Source organism: Phyllobates terribilis, unplaced genomic scaffold (genome assembly GCF_046119375.1).
Source record: "Phyllobates terribilis strain yellow unplaced genomic scaffold, ASM4611937v1 Scaffold_85__1_contigs__length_6476398, whole genome shotgun sequence".
NCBI lineage: Eukaryota > Metazoa > Chordata > Amphibia > Anura > Dendrobatidae > Phyllobates > Phyllobates terribilis.
Window position 1 is genome coordinate 5,035,352 of NW_027362845.1, and position 25,576 is coordinate 5,060,927.

Genomic DNA, 25,576 nt, shown 5'->3' on the forward strand with positions numbered 1-25,576 from the left:
CGTACACACGCGGCTCTGCTCCGTACACCTCGTACACACGCGGCTCTGCTCCGTACACCTCGTACACACGCGGCTCTGCTCCGTACACCTCATACACGCGCGGCTCCGCTCCGTACACCTCGTACACGCGCGGCTCCGCTCCGTACGCCTCGTACACGCGCGGCTCCGCTCCGTACGCCTCGTACACGCGCGGCTCCGCTCCGTACGCCTCGTACACGCGCGGCTCCGCTCCGTACGCCTCGTACACGCGCGGCTCCGCTCCGCACGCCTCGTACACGCCCGGCTCAGCTCCGCACGCCTCGTACACACGCGCCTCTGCTCCATACACACGCGGCTCCGCTCCATACACCTCGTACACACGCGGCTCCGCTCTGTACGCCTCGTACACGCGCGGCTCCGCTCCGTACGCCTCGTACACGCGCGGCTCCGCTCCGTACGCCTCGTACACGCGCGGCTCCGCTCCGTACGCCTCGTACACGCGCGGCTCCGCTCCGTACGCCTCGTACACGCGCGGCTCCGCTCCGTACGCCTCGTACACGCGCGGCTCCGCTCCGTACGCCTCGTACACGCGCGGCTCCGCTCCGTACGCCTCGTACACGCGCGGCTCCGCTCCGTACGCCTCGTACACGCGCGGCTCTGCTCCATACACACGCGGCTCTGCTCTATACACCTCGTACACACGCGGCTCTGCTCCGTACACCTCATACACACGCGGCTCTGCTCCGTACACCTCGTACACACGCGGCTCTGCTCCGTACACCTCGTACACACGCGGCTCCGCTCCGTACACCTCGTACACACGCGGCTCCGCTCCGTCCACCTCGTACACACGCGGCTCCGCTCCGTCCGCCTCGTACACACGCGGCTCCGCTCCGTCCGCCTCGTACACACGCGGCTCCGCTCCGTCCGCCTCGTACACACGCGGCTCCGCTCCGTACGCCTCGTACACACGCGGCTCCGCTCCGTACGCCTCGTACACACGCGGCTCCGCTCCGTACGCCTCGTACACACGCGGCTCCGCTCCGTACGCCTCGTACACGCGGCTCCGCTCCGTACGCCTCGTACACGCGGCTCCGCTCCGTACGCCTCGTACACGCGGCTCCGCTCCGTACGCCTCGTACACGCGGCTCCGCTCCGTACGCCTCGTACACGCGGCTCCGCTCCGTACGCCTCGTACACGCGGCTCCGCTCCGTCCACCTCGTACATACGCGGCTCCGCTCCGTACACCTCGTACACAGACGGCTCCGCTCTGTATACCTCGCACACACACGGCTCTGCTCCGTACACCTCATACACACGCGGCTCTGCTCCGTACGCCTCGTACACGCGCGGCTCTGCTCCGTACGCCTCATACACACGCGGCTCTGCTCCGTACACCTCGTACACGCACGGCTCCGCTCCGTACACCTCGTACACGCACGGCTCCGCTCCGTACACCTCATACACACGCGGCTCCGCTCCGTACACCTCATACACACGCGGCTCTGCTCCGTACACCTCGTACACACACGGCTCTGCTCCGTACACCTCGTACACACGGCTCTGCTCCGTACACCTCGTACACACGCGGCTCTGCTCAGTACGCCCCGTACACACACGGCTCTGCTCCGTACACCTCGTACATGCGTGGCTCCGCTCCGTACACCTCGTACACACACGGCTCTGCTCCGTACACCTCGTACACACGCGGCTCTGCTCCGTACACCTCGTACACACACGGCTCTGCTCCGTACACCTCGTACACGCGGCTCCGCTCCGTACACCTCGTACACACGCGGCTCTGCTCCGTACACCTCGTACACACGCGGCTCCGCTCCGTACACCTCGTACACACGCGGCTCCGCTCCGTACACCTCGTACACGCGCGGCTCTGCTACATCCACACTGTAAACCCCTCCTGACCCCACACATAAACTTCAGCTCATCCAGCACCATGACAACCAGCACAGCAGAGTCCTGCATCCACTGAGGCCCCTGATCATGTGACCCCTGACTCCTCCCCTCCTGTGACCTCATCACAGCTCCTGTGCGCACAGAGCAGCCATATATGTGGTGGCGGCTCTGCAGGTGGAGGTATGTGGAGACCCCATTACTGGGCGCAGGGGGCATTAACCCCTTCAGCACGGAGACTCTTTTGGGGTCTTGTGTTGCCCCTTTATAAGAATCATAAGGTTTTTGTTCTGTTTCCTGTAATAGATACATACGACCCAACTATGGAGACAGGAAGGGAGGAAACGTATTGTTCTCATAGTAAAGGGCCCCTTTACTGGCCCCACAGTGTAATGCCCCCATTATGCCCCTTATGCAGGATGTATGATGCCCCCCACAGTGTAATGCCCCCATTATGCCCCTTATGCAGGATGTGTGATGCCCACAGAGTGTAATGCCCCCATTATGCCTCTTATGCAGGATGTGTGATGCCCACAGAGTGTAATGCCCCCATTATGCCCCTTATGCAGGATGTGTGATGCCCACAGAGTGTAATGCCCCCATTATGCCTCTTATGCAGGATGTGTGATGCCCACAGAGTGTAATGCCCCCATTATGCCCCTTATGCAGGATGTATGATGCCCCCCACAGTGTAATGCCCCCATTATGCCCCTTATGCAGGATGTGTGATGCCCACACAGTGTAATGCCCCCATTATGCCCCTTATACAGGATGTATGATGCCCCCCACAGTGTAATGCCCCCATTATGCCCCTTATGCAGGATGTGTGATGCCCACAGAGTGTAATGCCCCCATTATGCCCCTTATGCAGGATGTGTGATGCCCACAGAGTGTAATGCCCCCCTTATGCAGGATGTATGATGCCCCCCACAGTGTAATGCCCCTATTATGCCCCTTATGCAGGATGTGTGATGCCCACACAGTGTAATGCCCCCATTATGCCCCTTATACAGGATGTATGATGCCCCACACAGTGTAATGCCCCCATTATGCCCCTTATGCAGGATTTATTATGCCCCCATACAGTGTAATGCCCCCATTATGCCCCTTATGCAGGATGTATGATGCCCCTACACAGTGTAATGCCCCCATTATGCCCCTTATGCAGGATGTATGATGCCCCCCCACAGTGTAATGCCCCCATTATGCCCCTTATGCAGTATGTATGATGCCCCCCACAGTGTAATGCCCCCATTATGCCCCTTATGCAGGATGTATGATGCCCCCACACAGTGTAATGCCCCCATTATGCCCCTTATGCTGTATGTATGATGCCCCCACACAGTGTTATGCCCCCATTATGCCCCTTAGGCAGTATGTATGATGCCCCCCACACAGTGTAATGCCCCCATTATGCCCCTTATGCAGGATGTATGATGCCCCCCCCCGCACAGTGTAATGCCCCCATTTTGCCCCTTATACAGGATGTATGATGCCCCCCACACAGTGTAATGCCCCCATTATGCCCCTTATACAGGATGTATGATGCCCCCCACACAGTGTAATGCCCCCATTATACCCCTTATGCAGTATGTATGATGCCCCCACACAGTGTAATGCCCCCATTATGCCCCTTAGGCAGTATGTATGATGCCCCCCACACAGTGTAATGCCCCCATTATGCCCCTTATGCAGGATGTATGATGCCCCCCCCCCGCACAGTGTAATGCCCCCATTATGCCCCTTATACAGGATGTATGATGCCCCCCACACAGTGTAATGCCCCCATTATGCCCCTTATACAGGATGTATGATGCCCCCCACACAGTGTAATGCCCCCATTATGCCCCTTATGCAGTATGTATGATGCCCCCACACAGTATAATGTTCCCATAGTAGCGTCTGAGGTCCTGCACTTGGAATAATCCCTCTGGAGTTGGTTTTCCCTTTGCCTGCTCCCCTACATGTAGACCCTCGAGCATGTATACACTCATGTAGGGGAGCAGGCCTTACTAGAAATCGAGGCTTTGTACAGTATTATACCGCATGAGGATGATATCAGAGGAGTAAGGCATTTCTTGAAATCGAGATCAGTAGAGTGTAGCAGACGTAATGACTTCATGAAGGATCTTCTAAAATTCGCTATTACTCTTTTTGACAGGAAGTACTTCCTCCAGCTCATGAGTACTGCGATGGGGAGCCGCTGTGCCCCCTCATATGCTAACTTATCCCTGGACTGGTGGGAGGAATCCACAATATTAGGGGATGATGATAAGTGGTGACATCCATATATTGGGGTATGGTACAAATATATTGACTACATTTTTATCATCTGGTCAGGGACGAGTGAACAATCTTTTGAATTTGTCAGGGAACTCAACATCAATAGAGTGGGGTTGAGATTTATATCAGAGTTTAATTATTACCAGTTGCCTTTCCTGGATGTACTAATCAAGAAGGATTACAATGGGACCCTAGGGACACTCATCTACCATCAACCTTCATGCACTAATAAACTATTGAAGTGGGATAGCCACCACCCCATCCCCATAAAAAGAGGAATACCCAAGGGCCAGTTTTTACGGTTGGGTACTGCTCTAATGTCACAGATTTTAATATACAGGCAATAGACCTGAACATCAGATTCAGGGAAAAAGGGTACACCTGTTACATTTTGGATTCTGCATCATCGTTTGTAGAAAAATGGGAGAGACAGACACTTCTCCTTACCTAACCAAGAGACCAAGAAAAAGATTGGACAACACGAGTAAGAAAAACTTACAACCATCAGAGTGACTGTATCTTTCATATCCTCAGAAAACACTGGGATATACTTGTGACTGAACCGGACCTGAGGGGTGCTGTAGGATCTACTCCCATGATAACTTTCAGAAAGGGTCGGTCAGTTAGGGACCATTTAGTGTATAGTTTCTGTCAGGAAAATATTGAGAAAGTATTAACAATTTCTCTCTATCCCTGAAACCCCTCTTCATCCCTCCCTTATCCACCATTTGTCACCAGAGGAGAGCTGACACTCCACGCAGCTGTTGGTATGCAAATACAAGTACAAGAAGCTCAGTAGACTATTCTACTTAACATACGAATGCATCTCCTCTTGGCACAGACCTGGGATAGATTGACACCTTCCAGCATAGGAGCAGAGATGGAAGGAAAGAGGAAATGGCTCATTTAGGCTCAAAAGGGGTTTAACAAAGACTGCAGGATCTTCGGAGTCAAAACGAAATATGGAATAACTAAAGTTTCATAATTCTGATAATGATGGGACCCATATTTTTAGTGACAGAGTCAGCTAGGGAACGATATGGATATTTTCCTGTCTCTGTAAGCCCCTTGGGGGGCTGTGGCGCAAAAGTCCCAAAATAACAGATCGCAGCTATACCGTGTGAGGTCTCTGGAGAAAGGTAAAATCATAACGGAAAAAATTGTATCACTTTCAGGTCTCTATGATCAACCGACGATAAGTTATCACAAAAATCAGATATCTAATAAAGATATGAAGGCTGGAGACCAGCCCCCGTGATGTCATCCAAGGGGTGTGTGGGCAGGTCTTTCCCTTCAGCAGCATAAAATAATCTGCTGAGGTTAGAGTAGTATTCATTGCGGGAGTATATATTTATTATAGCAACAGATTCTGCTGAGTGTCTCCCCTCCACCTATATTGAATCATCTCAGTGATCGATATAGTAAGTCTTCTTTAATCCTGTTTATTTTGTGTAACTGCTTATGTATTGTATTGTCCCCTTCTGTAAAATCTTGTATATTTTTCATAACACTGCCTCCCTTTTGGTTTAAATATAAAATATAATAGTGCTGTTTCTTTTGTGCTGTAATTGTTCCCTCCCATGAAGCCATCCGCTACCAGAACGCAGGCTTCCCCCCAGGCCTGTATTATATTTCAAATCTGGAGGGTGGTGGCAGCGAATAATATTAATTGGGCTATTGTGAAGCTGACAGTGACCGTACAGGGGCATATACACATATTCCATGCGTTGGAATCCGGAGATGTGATGCCATACGCTCACTGGTCGCTTGCCGATACCTATGTAGTCCCCACTCCCTGACGAAATCCGGACAGAGTGACGGCAACGGCGAGATATTGTGTGATCTCCCCGGTGTCGTCGCTACTGAACCCTGACAAATTGGTGGCAAGCGGTGGGATATTACAGAACATCAGTGGTTGGATTGAGCAATCATTCCTGTCACTGAAAACTTACACGGTTCGTGCGAGAATACTGTGCAGATTTTTAAGAAATAAGAGTCAGTGTTTTAATATTTTTTTATTTGGGACATTACTGTACGTATAGCAGTTGCATCCCCTCCCCTTCTCTTGTTTTTCTGTCCTATCTTTTATTTGGCAATGATGGCTACACGTGAAGAGCCCTGGTATCACCAGCAGTCAAAGGAGACTCTCACTGCTCTCTGTGAGCTGAGACAGATTGACCCCACAGGCAAAACCAGGCACCAAATGATTGCTGAACTGTTGCAAGGTGCTGCAGAGCTCGGATGATGGGGTGGCCAGCCAAGACCCGGATAGTGCTGCTGCAGGGTTCCCACCTGTGATTGCCAGCCAGACCCGCAGTCAGGGTAGTGTGGACCCCCACCTGCAGATGGCCTTGGAGCTGCTCACCGCAGACAATCGTGATGGACAACTGCAGCTGGTCCTGAAATTCCAGGAGCGAGCAGAGCAACGAGCCGAAGCTGACCGAGAGGCTGCTGAGCTACAGGCTGAGAGAGCTGAGCGACAGGCCCAAGCTGATCGAGACGCTGCTGAGCAACAGGCTGAGGCTGAGAGAGCTGAGCAACAGGCCCAAGCTGACCGAGAGGCTGCTGAGCGACAGGCCCAAGCTGATCGAGAAGCTGTTGAGCGAAAGTGGCAAGATGAGCAGCGCTACCAGCTGGAGTTAGCCCGAATCCAGCTGCCGAAATCCACCGCATCGGGCAATGAGACCGGCAACACCAACTGCTTTAAACCCCGTCCGGAGCATTTTCCTGTAATGGAAAAGGACGGGGACTTGAACACATTTCTCTGAGGATTTGAAAAAGCCTGCAGATAGTACCAGCTGCCTGAAGCCCAGTGGGCCAGGTATTTAACCCCAGGGCGCCAATGAAAAGCTCTGGAGGTGTTTGCTTCTCTAATTCGAAAACAAGATGGAGACTATGAGGCCGTCAAGCAGGCTGGGATAAAAAAGTACCAGCTGACTCCGGAGGTTTACTGGAAAAAGTTCAGAGCCCTCCAGCGTGGACCACATGACAGCTACAGTGACGTGGTCGATGGGCTCAGGACCAACTTTGAGCAGTGGGTCCAAGGACTGTCAGTTACCACCTTCGAGGACCTGAAGGATCTGATGACGAACGACCAGTTTGTTCGTCTTTGCCCAGTGCAAATTCGACAGTTTGTGCTTGACCGGGAGCCAAAGGAGGCTGCCAAAGCCGCCCAGATTGCAGATGCCTATAAGGCCAACCGCACACCAGAGGTGCGGAAGTCAGCCGCCGCCAGCTGGAAAGGGGGTAAGCCCACAACCACCCCCAGTGTTCCAGCCAGCTGGCCCTCAGCGGGTTCTGCCCCATCTTCCAGCACCTGGCCTGCATTTGACTCCCATAAGTGTTATGTTTGTGACCAAACGGGTCACACAAGCCTTGTCTGCCTGGAGAGGCAGAAGATGAGCACCACACCTGAGGCCCCAGGACCTACTGCAGCCATTCTTTTTGTGGGTGGGGCGCTTGGCAGGGCCCGGGAAAACTTACAACCTGTTACTGTGGACAACACCGTTACTGTTGACCTTAAAAACACTGGCGCAGAATGTACCATCATCCACCCTTAGTTCGTGTTACCAGAGGAACTCATTGCTGGGAAGACCCTGACTGTCACCGGGTTTGGGGGTGTTTGCCGATAGCCCGAGTTTTTCTGGACTTGGGTGCGTGTAGGGGGTTAAGGGAAGTGGGGGTGTTGGAGATTCTCCCGACTAATGTGCTATTGGGAACTGATCTGGGACGGTTGATTGCCCGATACATCCCTGACCACCCTCCCAGATCTGATATGTCATGTAATGCCACTGTCAATAATGTCAATTGACGGTAATGACAATAATGTCAATTTCATGCATAATAAAAATGTATGTTGTGTTAATGGGAATTCAGCCACCTCACCCTGCTTGGTGATGCTGCTGAGGATCCCCTAAAGCGAGCCAGCATAAGTGCTATGGGCAAGGGGAGCAGGCACGGACACACCAGGAAGCAGGTTGTCCCGTGCGGGTGACCAGTGTCCCTCCAGAGAGTGACATGGTCAATGGTAGCTGTCCCATGACTAGCACAGCTCCCGAGGTGATGAGCAGGGATGGGGAGAAACATGAGGATCATAGGGAAAGTGGTTCCGTGCCGGTGACCAGTGTCACGATGGACTGTGACATGGCCGGTCGTAGCTGCCCCCTAGTGAGCATGGCTCCCAAGGTAAAAATGATGGCAGGAAGGGTAGGCCCCACAACTGGGCAAGGTAAAAGAAAGGTGTGTCCCCCTGTCTGTCAGGAGTATGGGAGGAAGGTACCCATAGCCTGTTAGAGGTGTGGGGAAAATGTACCCCGAACCGGTCAGGGTGATCGGAAAGCTGGATCTCCATTCGGTCAGAGTGGAGGGCAAGTTGGGTCAACGGCATTTGGGCAGTATACGCCTTGGTTGGGTCACCCCATTAGCGAGACACATGTACAGTATACATTGAGATCAAACCGGAGACCTCTCCTTTTGTATCATTGAGATGGTTAAACCCAATGTGAGAGGAGGTGATCACAATAGATGTACCCTCAAAAAAGAAAGTCAGTGGATTTCCAAACTGGATTCACTGGCCCCTAAGGGACACAATGAGCAAATTTCCTATGCCTATTTTGAGTGAATACAGCCCCATTCTGGATTATATTTTTGGATTGTATACTCTAACCATTGCTACTCAGTGCCCTGTGAATGAGGTTCACATATTGTTGTACTTCATCGAGATATCTGAGCTTCTATATCAGAATTATTTCTTATCAATTATTCCACTTATACTATTTCATAATTAACAAGTGTGGTGATTCTTGTGTATCTCTAATTGTGCAATAGAGGTCAAATTTGACCATTTAGGAATATACTGTGGGCCATCATCCCATATCTTATGAAGTGATAAAGTATATCTACATGCTTATTGCATGATGGGATGCACAATACTTGTTTTTAGTCTCCCATGACGCTGATCTCAGAGACAGAAAAATCCTATGTTGGTGGAATGCAATCCAAAACCATTATACGCTCTGGTGTGGAACGCATGCTTCCGGACATGCTCATTTGCAGATAGGAGACTGTGATGCACTCCGGCATGGAACGCACATGTCCGGGCACGTTTGTGCTTTCAGCCCGCCCGTTGTTTTGTGCTGAATTGTGGGGAATACTTGAGAATTTATTTTTGTTCTGTCTTTAGTTGATCCCACTGATACATCAGATAAGTCCTCAGAGAATTATAATTAGAGGAACCCATGGACACATTAGGATTTGTGAAGCTGACCTCCGCTCTCCTCTATTTCCTTTGAATTTATTGTGTGACCTGTATTTCTGAACAGTAGCTCTTGGTTTGTTTCACTTCCATGTGTAAATTGAATTTGACTCGTAGTCTTTGATATCTCTTTCAAACTTAGTTTTTTCGATGTCTGAGATCCATCCTCCAGACTTTGTAAATTCTTTTACATATTTTGTTTGAGTTTTGTATTCAAAAAGGCTTCTACACTTGGCGGAAAACTTTCACCGAGTTTTTTTAAGAAACAAATACCAAACGCAATGTGACTTGGTTATCCTTGGTTAGGGTTTTTTTTTAAATTTAGATTGTGAGCCCCAATGAGGACAGCGATGATAATGTATGTAAAGCGCTGCGGAAAATGTTGGCACTATATAAAAATAAAGAATATATCTATAATATAATCGTACAAGCGTCCCTCTGTCTGAATCCTCTATAGACTGCGCAAGCGCGACACGCCTGCACAGTCTGGCTCCAGACAGAAGAACGCATGGAGCCATTACAGGTAAGAGGAGTGTGTAGGCACTGAACGCATACCGCAATCTCCGGCGTCATACTTGCATACTTACCTGACCGGTAGGAGCGTTGCCACAGCGCCTCTCTTCTCGCCGGAGACCGGGGCAGGAGTGAAGGCGTCGGAATCGGCGCATGTGCATAGCGCTATCAGGTGCCATTTTACTGAAGACACATTCGCAGTGTGTCTTCAGCAAAATGGCGCCGGACAGCGCGGTATGGGCACGTTTTTTACTCCGGCGCCACACTCCTCACCCGGCCTCCGGCAGAACAGAGCACCACAGCTCTGGAGCATAGGGAAGAAAGGTGAGTTTGTGTTTTTTTTTTTTTTTGTATGTGTGCAGCGTGAAAGGGATGAGGGAGCCACACATACCAGGATTGGGGGGTGGAGAGGCCACGCATACCAGGATTGGGGGGGCGAGGGGGCCACGCATACCAGGATTGGGGGGTGAGGAGGCCACTCATACCAGGATTGGGGGGTGAGGGGGCCACGCATACCAGGATTGGCGGGTGAGGGGGCCACGCATACCAGGTTTGGGAGGTGAGGGGGCCACGCATACCAGGTTTGGGAGGTGAGGGGGCCACGCATACCAGGTTTGGGAGGTGAGGGGACCACGCATACCAGGATTGGGAGGTGAGGGGACCACGCATACCAGGATTGGGAGGTGAGGGGACCACGCATACCAGGATTGGAAGGTGAGGGGACCACGCATACCAGGATTGGAAGGTGAGGGGACCACGCATACCAGGATTGGGGATGAGGGGTGCCACGCATACCAGGATTGGGGATGAGGGGTGCCATGCATACCAGGATTGGCGATGAGGGGTGCCATGCATACCAGGATTGGGGATGAGGGGTGCCATGCATACCAGGATGAGGGATGGGGAAGCCATGCATACCAGGATGAGAGATTGGGTGCCATACATACCAGGATTGGGATGAGGGGTGCCATGTATACCAGATTTGGAATGAGGGGTGCTATGCATACCAGGATTGGGATGAGGGGTGCCATGCATACCAGGATTGGGGGTGAGGGGGTGCCATGCATACCAGGATTGGGGGTGAGGGGTGCCATGCATACCCGGATTGGGAGTGAGGGGTGCCATGTATAGCCAGATTGGGGGTGAGGGGTGCCATGCACCAGGATTGGGGGTGAGGAGTCCCATGCATACCCGGATTGGGAGTGAGGGGTGCCATGCATAGCCAGATTGGGGGTGAGGGGTGCCATGCACCAGGATTGGGGGTGAGGGGTGCCATGCACCAGGATTGGGGGTGAGGGGTGCCATGCATACCAGGATACGGATGAGGGTAGCACAAATACCAGGATGGGGGCAGCAGAAATACCAGGATGGGGGGCAGCACCATACCAGCATGGGAGACCATATACCAATAAAAATGCTCGCCACCCGGGCGTAGAACGGGCTCAATGGCTAGTGTATATATATATAAATGTGGACATACATCCTGTAAAGCATGCGACTATGTTAATAAAACCGACACATTTGAAGAAAACCTAACGGGACAACAATTTGCAATACACAGTTTCATCAATTGTGACACTATAGGGGTCATCTGTTTAATAGAGTGTATAGAGAGTTAACAGCAATATGTGGGATGCACGTCAGATCTGCTATAAACATGTATTAGAAGACATTTATCTGACGCAATCAATCCCACAGCATTAAACCAATCTGTGGTTTCAAGACGCTTTTCACAAAAACATAAAGGGGATATCAGATCCTTCAGATATTAGGAATAGAAAAGATTTATAAACCATTAAGAGGTGGAGATATGAAAAGAAAAATCTTAAATAGAAAGTCATATTGGATATTTAAATTACACACTAGAGCCCCACAGGGAATGAACATCAGACAGGATTAATATTACAGTGCAATTAATTGTATTTGTCTTTGATTTCCAGTGATTTTATTGAATGTCTCATGCGTGAGTTGTATTTGTGTATTCTCTTTTTCTTCCATACAATACAGGGTTAAATTGTCTGAGAAGTGCTCAGTAATCAATGGACACCCAGGCTTTCCAAAGGGAAGGATATAAAAGTATCACAGAGACTCACATGTTGTAAATCAGGAATAAGCATTGGTTTGGTCGGCACTTGGTGGTATGCCATCACAACAGTTTTTATGAATTCACAATAAATGTGAGCTTTTAACAATATAGACAATGCTGGAGAATCCATCTCTCCTCCTTTCTCTACTTGAACCTTGAAATGTCCCTGACCAGGGCGGCTCCATGCGGTGATCTTCAGACAAAGTGCATTGAATAAACAGTGAGCTGACCTCCCTCTCCATTTTCCCATTATATCCATGTTTTCCCTATAGTGATGAATATTTATTTTTGCTAAAACTGTGATATTTTCACTTTAAAACTTTTTAAACCTTTTTTTTATAAACGTTTTTAAACAACTCTCCTTAGTGCTATCATACAACACAGAAGCCTCTGATTGCTCCGGTGCTGCACTGTACTACTGTAGTGCCGTGTATTATCCCTGCATGTCAGTGTAATACTAACTGCCCCATACACATGAGATAAGTGTTGACTGAGCGGTCATTTGGCAGATGGCTATCTCTCCCGACTCCCCCATACACACAAATATTCCAGCTTTCCTGTGGTCTGTATGAAAGAGTCACCTCCAGACTCCACTAGCAGAGGATTATCTACAGGAAGAACAAACGGATTAGCCTCTGAAATTCAGGATCATAGATCCTTCTCTGCCCTGACATCATCTGTCGGAAGGCCCCCAAATACATTATATAGTTGACCAAACCCCTCGAAATCAGTGCTATCATGCAGCTTTAGTCTAATGTGTCTGGGGGCATTAAAAGGTAACTTATTGAATGCTGCCTTTGGCCCGGCCTAATAGACATTCGTACATTGCAGGACCATACACCATTATTAGACATTAGTATTGTAGGAACTAGGCAGCCCCATCCTATTGAGCACTTGGGGGAGGAGGGGCAATCAGTCGAACTCTGTCAAACCTTCTTAGATGCCATGTTTGCTTTTTGCAGGAGCAAGTGGTTAAACTGCCAGGGATTTTATTGCAGCTGCAACTGTGCCAGCCTTGCAGTGTACATTTATGTTCTGGTGCCCAAAAGAATTTGTATGAGAACAAAAACAAATGTTTAAAAGTGACAATGTGTCTTCTGCTTTTTGCATGTTTTTTTGTTTTTTTTTTACAAGAATTGTTGGTGCCAATTTTCTTTTGAAACATTTTAATGTCTGCTTTTTTTTCTGGGTTTTTTCTTGTAATATAGGAAAGCCTAAGGCCAGAAGTAAACCCCATAATACACTGCACATGCAGACTTTAGTATCAAATCATTTCTGTCCGCGGTGTTTGTGCAAGCAAAACAGCTTTTTTAAAAGCCTCAAACTTCTGTGTGTGAATCAGACATGAGATCTAACTTGCTAAAAGATTAAAGTCTGAGGAAGACGGGAAACATTCATATAGACGGCCGGTGGTGATGTAGTCAGTGACGGACTCTGGCCAAATATGGTTTTAGAGCCGTAGTAGAAGATGTTGCCTCATCATGAAGTAGTTATTTCTCATGTCACTTGTGATGAATATCTCCTGCAGTATTGCGAATGCCAATTCCAGTGTCGGAAAATGAGACGAGAATTAGCGTTATGGAAGGTGAGTGTCAGGAACTCGCAAAGAGACGACACCGGGAAGATTACACAATCTCTCACCATTGCCGTCACTCTGTCGGGATATGTATATACGCCCCCGTACGGTCACTGTCAGCTTCACGATAACCCAATTATTATTATTCGCTGCCACCACCGTCCAGATTTGAAATATAATACAGGCCTGGTTTGACACCTGCGCTCTGGTAGCGTTTATGGCTTCGGGGGAGGGAACGATTACAGAGCAAGAGAAACAGGACTATTACATTTTATATTTAATCCAAAATGAAGGCAATGTTATGAAAAATATACAATGACTTTACAAAGGGGACAATACAGTACAGAATATACAGGTACACAATATAAACAGGATTAAAGAAGACTTGCTTAATAAACATATCGCAGAGACAATTCCATTTAACTGGAGGGGGGCGCCCCACTTATTGATTTGACTGTTATCGAACAACATCTGTTTATTATAGTCTCCATACCCCCCTGGCAATGAATACTCATCCATCCTCCGTGGATTCTTTTATGCCTAAGGGGAGACATGCCCACACAGATCCTAGGATGACATTACATGGGCTGTTCTCCAGCCTCCATATTTTTATTAGGATATCTGGCTTTTGCGATAACTTATTGTTGGTTGATCGCAGAAGCCCGGAAGTAATACCATTTTTTCAGTTATGAATTTACCTTCCTTTAGAGACCACATATGACGTAGTTGCAGTCTGTTATTTTGTTACTTTTGCACCCCGGAGGGGCTCACAACTACGAAAAAAATAAGCCTATTGTTCCTTGGCTGACCCTGCCACTAAAAATATGTGTCCCATTATTAGCAGAGTTATGGAACTTCCAATATTTCTTATTTCGTATCAGCTCCGGATATCCTGGAGTTTGTGTTAAACCCCTTTGAAGCCTAAATGAGTTTTCCTTCAATCTCTGCCCCTGCTGGAAAGTGTCAATCTATCCCAGGTCTGTGCTAAGAGGAGATGCATTCGTATGTTAAGTGGGTCAGTAGCACCTTTTGTGCTTCATTTGTCTACAAGTGACTTCTGCTGTGTGTGTGTTAAATTGCATGGAAACAGTTGGTCCAAATGGTGGATAAGGGAGGGGTGAGAGGGAAGAGGGGTTTGGGAGAAATTGTTAATATTTTCTCAATATTTCCCTGACAGTGAGTCTATGAGAAACTTATTCAGCTGCAGACTCCAAGGAAGAAATTGCTTGTTATCTATGGCCTAAGATATAGGTTTTATTAGTAGATGTAAAGACAAAAACTAAATACTGTAAAATAATAAATCTCCTCATATGTTTCCCCTTATTATTTCCAGTAATTGTATTATTACACAGGATTTCATCTTCTTCTCATTCAGGTCCCTAAAATATCGGATCCTCTCAGTGAAGATCTATATAAGAGAATTTTCCTGATTTACCCATCAAAGATAGTTATGGACACAGACAAGATGGCGGAGAGGATATTACACCTCACCCTAGAGATCCTCTTCCGCCTTACTGGAGAGGTGAGAGATTCTGATGACGTCACATTACATCATTCTTATCTATTGGAATAACAGATGGACAGAACTGGAGAGGTGAGGACTCTGGAAATGTCTGGAGTGAGATTTATTAATGTGTCTCTCCATAACCAGGATTACACAGTAGTGAAGAAGACCTCTAGTGAGCGCTGTCAGGCCCCTGTGTCTGAGGGATGGGGAAGAAGCCTGAGCCCAATCACAGGGCTTCCACCTCACCCCCTGATACACGAGAACATCAATGACCAGAAGATCCTAGAACTCACCTACAAGATGATTGAGCTGCTGACTGGAGAGGTGACACTGCTGGGAATGCTGGGACATTATACAGTAACGCTATGAAGGGATCGGGGAGATGACGGTATCATTGTATGTGTCAGGTTCCTATAAGGTGTCAGGATGTCGCTGTTTATTTCTCCATGGAGGAGTGGGAGTATTTAGAAGGACACAAAGATCTGTACAAGGACGTCATGATGGAGGTTCCCCAGCCCCTCACATCACCAGGTAATAGACAGGACTGAATACACACGGCCCATAATTATCTGTATGTAAAGAATGAAATCAGTACCTGTATGTGTTTCCTCCAGATCTATCCAGTAAGAGGACAACAACAGACAGGTGTCCCCGTCCTCTTCCACAGGACTGTAAACAAGAAGACCCCAATGTTCCTCAGGATCATCAGGTAGATGGAGAGAAGGTGTCATGAGATCTCCTCTATGATGTGTAGATGGCTGTGAAGGTCTTGTGCTCAGTCTTGTTTTATCCACCAGTATTATATGTTTTATACTTGTGTAGTGAGAACGGTGAAGATGATCGGATTAGAGCTGATCATAGATGTGACTTCTCATCTGTCTGTGACTTTTATAATATTTGTTTCAGGGTGAAGATCTGACCCATATTAATACTATAGAGGCATATGTAAGGGGTGATGAGCGGTGTAAAGAGGAGATTCCTACATATGACTACCCAGGTGAGTAGTAACCACTAAATGCAGAGAAGTCACAGATTCTTCTCAGACACCGGCTGTGGCTGCTTTATCGGTTGTGTAGTCCGGCCGTATGACAATCGTGTGATCACCATTTTGCCGCTGGAGCATAACATTCTCCTCCATGCGAAAATGTTCAATTTACTTTGAGAAATTGTGAAAAGCCCTTTTTTTTTTATACAACTTACAACCTGGAGGATCCACCTACACCCTGGGATTAGAAGACGCTGATCGTTACCTGCCCAGATCTGTAAACTACAAAGCCAAATGACAGAGTACGTAGAATGTGCTGACAAGTGAGAAAATCACTTGAAGAAAAATATTATGATGGGCCTGTAAGAAAAAGCTGAGGGTAATGATGCTGTTGGCTTCCTAGAACCCTGATATCTTATTGGATGAATCTACCTTCTCTCCCTTCTGTGCTGCTGAATGTGCTCATATGGTCCCTACAAGACCAGGTCCAGTCTTTCTGGCCAAACGTCACTTTTATGATCGACAACATTAAATGTGCAGTGAGGCCAAGTGTGAATTTCTGTACAATAACAACAGAGTTTCCCTTTATCCTGACTTTTCAATTTCTTTTAAAACCAACTAACTTCAAACAGGATTGTGATAAACTATACAGAAAACATTACACCTGTGCCATGATATATCTCTAAGCTGTGCGTGGCTGATGGCTGTAATATACATTTATTCACGCCTGCAGGAGATGTGTTGGCTCCAGCCCTGGTTTAGATTGCAAAGAGCCTCCGAGCCCCATACTCTAATTACCCCAGAGAGGTTTCACCACTAGTTACTCCTTTTTCTCTGATGGAGACTGTTGAGTTTGATCATTTCAGTAGATGTGTTATTGTCTATACTCACAGTTTTTGACTTCAGTAATCCTCTGATTTAACCCCTTCCTGCAGCCAGTTTTCTGTTCCTAATCAGGCCCCATTTTTCAAATCTGACGTGTGTCACTTTATATGGTGATAATTTTGGAATTCTTCACAAAGGATAATAGGAAACAAATGAACCTTACAAATTATTTTCCAACTTCTTTTGAATCTGACAATTCCCTATATCCCTATATACGGTTGTACACTACTGTCTGGGCACATGGCAAGTTAAGAAGGGGAGGAGCGCCATTTAGCTATTTGAATGCAGATTTTGCTGGGATAGTGTGCAGACACAATGTATTGAGGGCACTGTTCATGGTCACCTGGAAGATCAAAAAAATGGCTACCACGAACAGGCTTGGCACTATCTACCCTGTTTACAGATTTCACAAATTACTTTGCTCATCACCGTTTAACCCACTGTTTCCCAAACCCCATCCTCACGGCCCCCCACAGGTCATGTTTTCAGGATCTCCTTAGTATTACACAGGTGATTGAAGTATCATCAAGGCATCAGGATTTCTCTCACCTGTGCAATACTATGGAGATCCTAAAAACATGACCTGTGGGGGGCCGTGAGGATGGGGTTTGGGAAACACTGGTTTAACCCCTCTACATGGATCTGGACTTACACAGAGACCCCTAGGCTTGGGCCATGGTGTTATCTGCTGTTCTGTGGAGTGAGATGGGAAGAAGAATAGTCAGATAGCCGGGTCAGAACCAAGAAGATAGAGAAAATCCAAAATTAGAAGACACGAGTAGTCAGTAAACGGGCCGGGGTCACAGCAGGAAACAAATACACAAGCCGGGAGCTGAGCACAGAGGACTGAACCAGAGGAGAACAAGGCTGTATCTGGCAGCTTCCAGCAATATGCTTCCAGCTTTAGTAGGGTGCGGTGCTTTCCAATTGGCTGAAGCAGGGAGCAGATTAATCCAACCGGACAGCACACACACCCATACTGCCAGACTGGATGGTACTACTGGTCCCAGCAATCCTAATCTTAGTGGCTGGACAGAGCCTGCACCGCCCAGAGCTTTTGGTTCTGACGTCTCCTCCATCACCAGCGCTGCCTGCAAGATAAATAAGGCGGCGCCTGGTGACAAAAGCAGACGTCACACAAGTCGAAGCAGGAGGAGAAGTAGACGTCCCAGACGAGATGGTATACACCTTTTGCAGAAGCCCTAATATAACAAAATGTCAGAAAACCAGAGCAGTAGAAATCCACATAAGTGACTCCATTTTGGAAATTATAACCCTCGGTGAATTAATCTATAGGAGTAGTGACTATTTTGACTCCACAGGCACTTTCCAGAAATTATCATGCAGTGGATGTTGGAGAGTGAAAATTGCTAATATGCCATTTTATTATCGAACACATAGTACCCAGATTGTGCTCCAGGAGACACACACCATCAATTAAGTGGGTTCTTCTCACTATAGTAATGCCAAATACATGGAGGCTAAATGTGATTTAGGTACATAAACTACTGCAAAGCTCATAAGCGAGGGGGAGATCTGACTTTGGGGGAGCGGATATTGCTGGATTGGTTTATGGAAGCCATGTTGCTTTTCAAGAGCCTTTGAGCCACTAATAATGTGGAAACCTCTGGTTTTCCACTGACAGATGATGGACCTGAGTGGGGACTTGTTTTTTGTGAGATGATTAGAAGTTTTTATTGGTATTATTTTCACCTACATAACATTGGCGGCTTTTTATTCCATATTTTGGAGACAGAATGAACAAACAGTTGAACACTACGATCCACTGGTTCATCCTATGAGGTTTTCTATTAGACTGTGAACTGTCATTGTCCTGGTGAATAATTCAATTTTTTTTATATAACTTGCCTTTTTTACAGACAGTATAAGTACAAATGTTCAAAAATATAAAATTCAAGGATTTTTTCTTAAAAAATAATAATTGGTTTTCTTCTTGGCAGATGACTGTACCAGGAGATCAGAGGGACAGCTGACACCTTCAATTTTTAAATCAGATAATTTTGAGATCTCACAGGATACAATTGAACTGAATGCCATTACTCCAGATAAACCATCATTCCTTCACAGCAAAGATCTGTCATCTGATCCTATGAAACAGATCCTGTCTTTTGATTCATTACCGACTACTAAGGAAAATCAAAGTCACAAAATAAGCATTAAAAAACAAATTGCTCCTAAAGCAAAGAAGCCATTTTCACATCCAGAATATACAAATAGTTTTCCCCTCAAAAAGTCTTTTCTTAAACATCAAAAAATTCACACAGCAGAGAATAGATTTTCTTGTTCCAAGTGTGGGAGATGTTTTAATCAGAAATCAGATCTTGTTAGGCACCAGAGAACTCACACAGGGGAGAAGCCATTTTCATGTTCAGATTGTGGGAAATGTTTTGTTCAGAAATCACAACTTAATATACATCAGAGAACTCACACAGGGGAGAAGCCATTTTCCTGTTCAGAATGTAGGAAATCTTTTACAAACAAATCAGCTCTTATCGCACATCAGAGAACTCACACAGGCGAGAAGCCTTTTTCATGTTCAGAATGTGGGAAATGTTTTACAGTGAAATCAACTCTTATCAAACATCAGAGAGCTCACACAGGGGAGAAGCCTTTTTCATGTTCAAAATGTGGGAAATGTTTTAACCAGAAAGCGTATCTTGATAGCCACTGGAGAACCCACATAGGGGAGAGTGCCACAACTACACCCAACTAGTCTATGTACCGACTTAAAAGGCACTAGCTGTACAACTAAAAATGCCACCACGGACCTAACTCCCTAATAGGCCGTTGAGTTTCTCGTACCTCCTGAGGAACCAGAGGGGAGGCCGCAACACACTGTCACCAAGGGGAAAGGAAAGTATGAAGTAAAATATGAAAACCCTGAATGAGAAACAAAAACATTCATATAGGGCAAAGAAGGCAAGCTAAGGAGAACCAAAAATAAAAGGAACAAGTATAATCTCCCAGAAACCTAACATTGTTAGAATGAAAAGGTACTGGGAGGGAAAGCAAACTGACCGGGAGGATAGTTTCACCTTTGTGGTGAAACTTACAGCATTCATCCTCACCAACTGTAACTGTAAAACCCGTCCATTTATAATGACCACGGACAAGATAAAGATTCCCAGCTCACATCAGGACCACAAGATCCCAGGTACTTTCAGCTACATCAAATCTAATGTAGTGTACTTAATTATATGTACCAAATGTCCAACTGGGGGTCTGTATGTAGGGGAGACAGGTCAAAAACTTAGAACAAGGATGAATTCTCATCGCCACACAATAAAAGAAAAAAGAATAGACCTACTTGTGGTCAAACATTCATGGACATGAAATTACTTGTATTAAAAGGTAACTTCAAATCTCAGAGAGACAAAGTTATGACAACCTTTGACACACTCAGAGCAGGAATAAATGTGTCTCATGGATTTATGTCTTTACATCAACTAAGGAATGTGCTCCTCAGACCGTTTGAGGGCATCACAATCATGGGCCAGACCTCAATCGCAGGACAATAAAACTTTCATACTCCTGATATTTGAACTTTTCCAATATTTACGGCCACAACTGCTTCTCCCTTTCCCATACTGATAGTTCTGCTTCATGTCACTTGTCTTATCTATTGCATTGTTCCTGTGCCCTCTTGTGTATAAATATGTGACTCTTCAGATTTTGTGTTATACTATGCCTGATGAACCGACTTGAGTAGTCTCGAAAGCTTGAAATTTCTTACCTTTTAATGGCTAACTGAAAAGATAGTATCAACCACTGATGACTTTCAAATTGTAATATTTTTCTCCAAACAGCAATTTTAAGATCTCTCCACAGGTGTTCAATGGGATTTAGATCCTGGCTCATTGAGGGTCAGAACTCTCCAGCACTTTGTTTCCATCCATTTCTGGGTGCTTCTTGAAGTATGTTTGGGGTCATTGTCATGCTGTAAGACTGATGACCTAGCACACAAACACTGCTTTCTGACACTGGGCACTACATTGTGACCCAAAATCCTTTGCTAATCTTCAGATTTCATGATGCCCTGCACATAGTCAAGGCACCTACTGCCAGAGGCAGCAAACCAATTCCTAAACATCTTTGAACCTCCATGATATTTGACTGTATAGGTTGTAAATGTATTAATTATGTTGCGCACCATGGACAAAGGAACATCTGGATCTCTGAAGATGGACCTTGAAATTGTTGATATTTTTCAACAATTTTGGTTCTTAACTCCTCAGACAGTTCTCTTCTTCTTTTTCTGTTTTCTCCATGCTTAGTGTGGCACACATATGCACACAATGCAAAGATTGAATCAACTTCTCCCTTTTTTATCTGGTTTTAGGTGTCATCTTCATATTGCCCACACCTGTTACTTGCCACAATTGCATTTGAAGAAGCTTCACATGCTTGAAACTAAGTTATTTACCCACAAGTTTGGCAAGGTGCTAACAATTGTGTCCGGCCTATTTTATGTGGTTTTGTGTGAAATTATGTTCAATTTGCCTTTTTTCTCTATTTTATTGTGTTGTTCCAATACATACAAAGGAAATAAATGTGTATAACAAAATGTGTAATTGCAATAATTTTCTGGGAGAATTACTTCATTTCTGGAACAATTTCAAGGGATCCAACACTTTTGACCATGACTTGTTTTTGTTGCCTTTTTAATTTGTTGCAGCATATCACCCTTTACGTGTTCAGCTATATTAGGAGGCTTGTGGCAAACTCCAATTAGCAGCTTTCCATTATTGCCTCTTCCATGCACATTTACCCAGACTGACTCTCTACATCAGGGATATAAAACTCAAAACATGCAGAGGGCCAAAATGAAAAACGTGGACAAAGTTGTCGGACAACCAGTTTACAGGATAATGGGCCCAACATAGTCCTCCATACAGAATAATGGGCCCCACATAGTCCTCCATACAATATAATAGGCCCCACATAGCTTTCCATACAGTATAATGGGCCCCACAAAGTCCTCCATACAGAATAATTGCCCCACATAGGTGTGGTGGTTCTGGGGTCGCGGGCTTTCCCTCTCTGCTTTCGTTGGTAAAGCACGCAGTGGATGCTGGGCTGTGACGTGCGGTGAAATCCCGTCCACAGCCCATCAATCAAGGGGGAGCGCGTCACTTGCTCACGCCCGACTGCAGCCGGAACTTGACGTGGCATCAGTGGATGTCGGAGCCGGCTGCAGCCGGGGTCACGTGATGCCTGGTGATAGAGCCACCCACAGACAATAAAGAACAAGCAATGTATTTACAAAAAGACTTGTTGCCACTATTTAAATCCATACGGGCAATGTTAATAGTAGTGCACAACCTCTTTAATTAATTGGGAACAAGATCTCTCCTCCTCTGGCATGGAGGACTGTAATCCTGAAAAATTCCCAAACACTGGATGAAAACTACCGCAGCTAAAAAAAAAAAAAGGTAAAGTCCCGATAACCTTAGAGGAATGTTTATTTAGAGGACACTCGGTAAGGGGCAGAAATATCACCTGGTCTTCCTGATTAGAGGAGACAAAACATCCCTAATACTGCTCTATTTCCTGGTTCATTCTTTCCGTTTGACCATTAGACTCGGCATGATAGACTGAGAGAAAAGACAATGGATAGGGAAGGAGGGGAGGTGGAGGCTTACCATGTTGAGAGAAGGAATGACTTCAGCTGGAGAAATCCTGTGGGTGCCGCACCCATCGGTGATTACAGACCATGAATGGAGAAAAAAAAAGTAAGGCTGCGTTCACACACTGCGTAATTCCATCGCTTTTTTACGGAGGCGCAGGTGGATACTCACCTACCCAATGTCAGGGGAGAGGCTTCCGCTCCGGTCCACTCCAATCCCGCGCTTCCAGCATCTACCGGTGAGCCGATCAGCTGTTAGCTAACCGGCTTCCGGTCAGCTGATTACAAGCCGGTCACGTGACAGCTGATCGCTTCACGGCAGATGCTGCAAGCGCGGGACCGGAGCAGACGCGTCTCTCATCCATCGGGTAGGTGAGTATCCATAGTCTGTACATACACTGCTAGGGACACACACACACACACACACACACACACATACACACACACACACAGTACACACAGACAGTACACGTCACCCTTCATTTCACACTGCGTTTTTTGCTGCGCTTTTTTACGCAGTGTGTGAATGGAGATGCTTTTTTTACCTGCGTAAAAAAACACAGGTAAAAAAAGCAGGAAAATACGCAGCGTAAATAAACGCAGGGAAATACGCAATGTGTGAACGCAGCCTAAAAATGGCACATCCAACCAGGACACATAAAAGGGAAAACATTTTATTTGAAGAAAAAAGTTAAATCATGGAAATAAATTCAGAAACCTCAGGAAATCCTGATGCGTTTCAGGTGCAGAACGCACCCTTAGTCATAGGATGTCAGAGGTAACACATAAATGCTGCTATATATCTTAAAGAACAATGTCCATTGACTGGATGATGAATTAATTAACCAATACTGAGGTAAAGCATCAGGTGTTTGCATACACATAATGTGAGTACATGGCGTTATAAGCTGACATGAGTGACATAGATATATTGAATAAAAACAAAAAGACTACCGCAGGGAAACACAGCACCATGTAACACCATCCCAAAAACCACACAACTGGATACCAAAGAAAAGCAAACACCCTGCCACACTCAACAATGGACTAAAGAAACCAGCGATCTTGGGAAAGAAAAAGGGCAGATTGTATTAACACCAGAAGTATGGATCCTAGCTGACTAACTCACAACTACCAAGAGAAGCAGTGCGGCTCAAAGAGGCACATACCACCACACACGAAACCACCGATATCCCGCTGAAGACACCAAGGACCAACATGTCCCAGCAATCCCGGAAAGACGTCTACAACTACGAACACAGCAGACACGGCCAACACTGCAACACAAGTGCCAAACACCATGTTACACGCAAAGAATGAACTAGAAGAACCAGCAATGTTAGAAGAAAAGACTGCATTGTATCGACATCAGCGGTATAGATCAGGGTAACTAACTGGAAGCCAACGAGGAATAAAGTGTGGTTTATAGGGGCACATGATACTACATCCAAATACACCGACTCTGCGATGGAAGCACTAAAGGACAACACGTCCCAGCAGTCCCAGAAAAATGTCCACCAATGCGGACACAGCGAGCATGGCCAGCGATGCAACTCAGATACCACAACGTCACCACAAGTAAGTGAAATGATTATAGCAATCTATACCGGCGGCCTGGATGAACGGATCTGCCGGCACCATACTGGAACCTCTGAGGAACAACTGGTCCCAGGAGTCCTGACTGACGAACCATTGCTACCAATGCAGCAGACATGGCTGACAATGCAACTGAATGCTGCAACCTGGCCGCGGGTGAGTGGAATGAATGTGAACAATTGTAAAACAACAAAAGCCAACGATCCAATGGACCGGCCGTCTACACTACTGCGATAGACACAGATGGAAATATATACAAAGTCCATAAGGGAGTATTATCATCTCTTACTAAACGCATTGCCAGATAATTATTAGGAGAAAAAACAAGTGTGAATGGTGAATCAGATAGTGATTCACAGGAAGCAGATACATCATTTACAGAAGAAAACTGAACGTGTGCACAGGGTGCGACTGTGAGATACATATAGTGAATCACAGCTGATCATTAGACATTATATAGATTAAATGTCCACATTCCTGAATAAGGAAACACATTGTTTTGATGTAAAATTGAAATTAAATATACATCGCCAAGCCGAAAAACGAGGAAAATGTTCATAGATGAAAACAAATCGTTTTTGAAGTTCACGCCATGGTGGTACTTTGTGTTTAAAGTCAAGATCCAATACGCTTCACTCAGGGCCGGCTGCTTTAACCAAATTGACCTTTTCGAGTCAGAATAATGATAAACACGAGGAGTCCCCTTTATGTATTATGGTAAAGTGTTTGGCCGCACCAGAATACCCCGAGTTGTTGGTGATATTGTTGATGTGTTCGGCGATCCTCTTCTTCAGTTTATGTGTGGTATAGCCAATATACTGAAGCTGACGGCTACTGCAGAATATATCGTATACCATGTGGCTGGACTCACAATTTATAAAGGATTTGATTGGATAGGATACATGAGATGAAGTGCTCATAGAGGGGAATTCCTGTTCTCTATTATCAGTAAAGCCACATACGCTGCATCTATTTAATGCACAACCGGAAACCGAGAGCCATGTAGAAGGTATTACGCTGCATACTGGGGGACAACATATTCCCAAATGTTCGTCCTCTCTTATCAACTACTTGACATCCCCCTTCCAAAGTAGTTGAGAGACATTTTTCCTGGTTAATAACCGGCAAGTATTTCAGAATAACATTCTTTATAGTGTTAAACTGTCTACTGTACGGAGTGGAAAATACAATATTCTGAGGAGAGGACCGTTTCAAATTATTATTGGTGCCATACAATAAATCCCTGCGTGGAGTGTTCCTCACCTGTATGACGGATGTTAGATTTATCATCGCCTCTATCTAATAACCTGTCAGTTATGATTTTTCCTTCACTGGTAAAAGTGTCATCATTGG

The 25,576-nt window shown here is 46.4% G+C and overlaps 1 protein-coding gene across 2 annotated transcripts; it reads left to right on the forward strand.

Moving 5' to 3' along the window:
* The first annotated feature begins 1,981 nt into the window (after nucleotides 1–1,981).
* LOC141197670 (gastrula zinc finger protein XlCGF66.1-like) lies at nucleotides 1,982–21,482 on the forward strand. 2 transcript variants are annotated; one of them, XM_073662757.1, is made up of 8 exons: nucleotides 2,019–2,074; nucleotides 4,053–4,188; nucleotides 14,979–15,125; nucleotides 15,255–15,434; nucleotides 15,518–15,641; nucleotides 15,725–15,819; nucleotides 16,017–16,107; nucleotides 18,942–21,482. In XM_073662757.1, the coding sequence occupies exons 3-8, from the start codon at nucleotides 15,054–15,056 to the stop codon at nucleotides 19,712–19,714; spliced, it is 1,335 nt and encodes a 444-aa protein (XP_073518858.1). In that variant the 5' UTR covers nucleotides 2,019–2,074; nucleotides 4,053–4,188; nucleotides 14,979–15,053; the 3' UTR covers nucleotides 19,715–21,482. The 2 variants fall into 2 exon arrangements, with proteins under 2 accessions (XP_073518857.1, XP_073518858.1); XM_073662756.1 differs by lacking the exon at nucleotides 4,053–4,188 and having other exon boundaries at nucleotides 1,982–2,074.
* The last annotated feature ends 4,094 nt before the right edge of the window (nucleotides 21,483–25,576 follow it).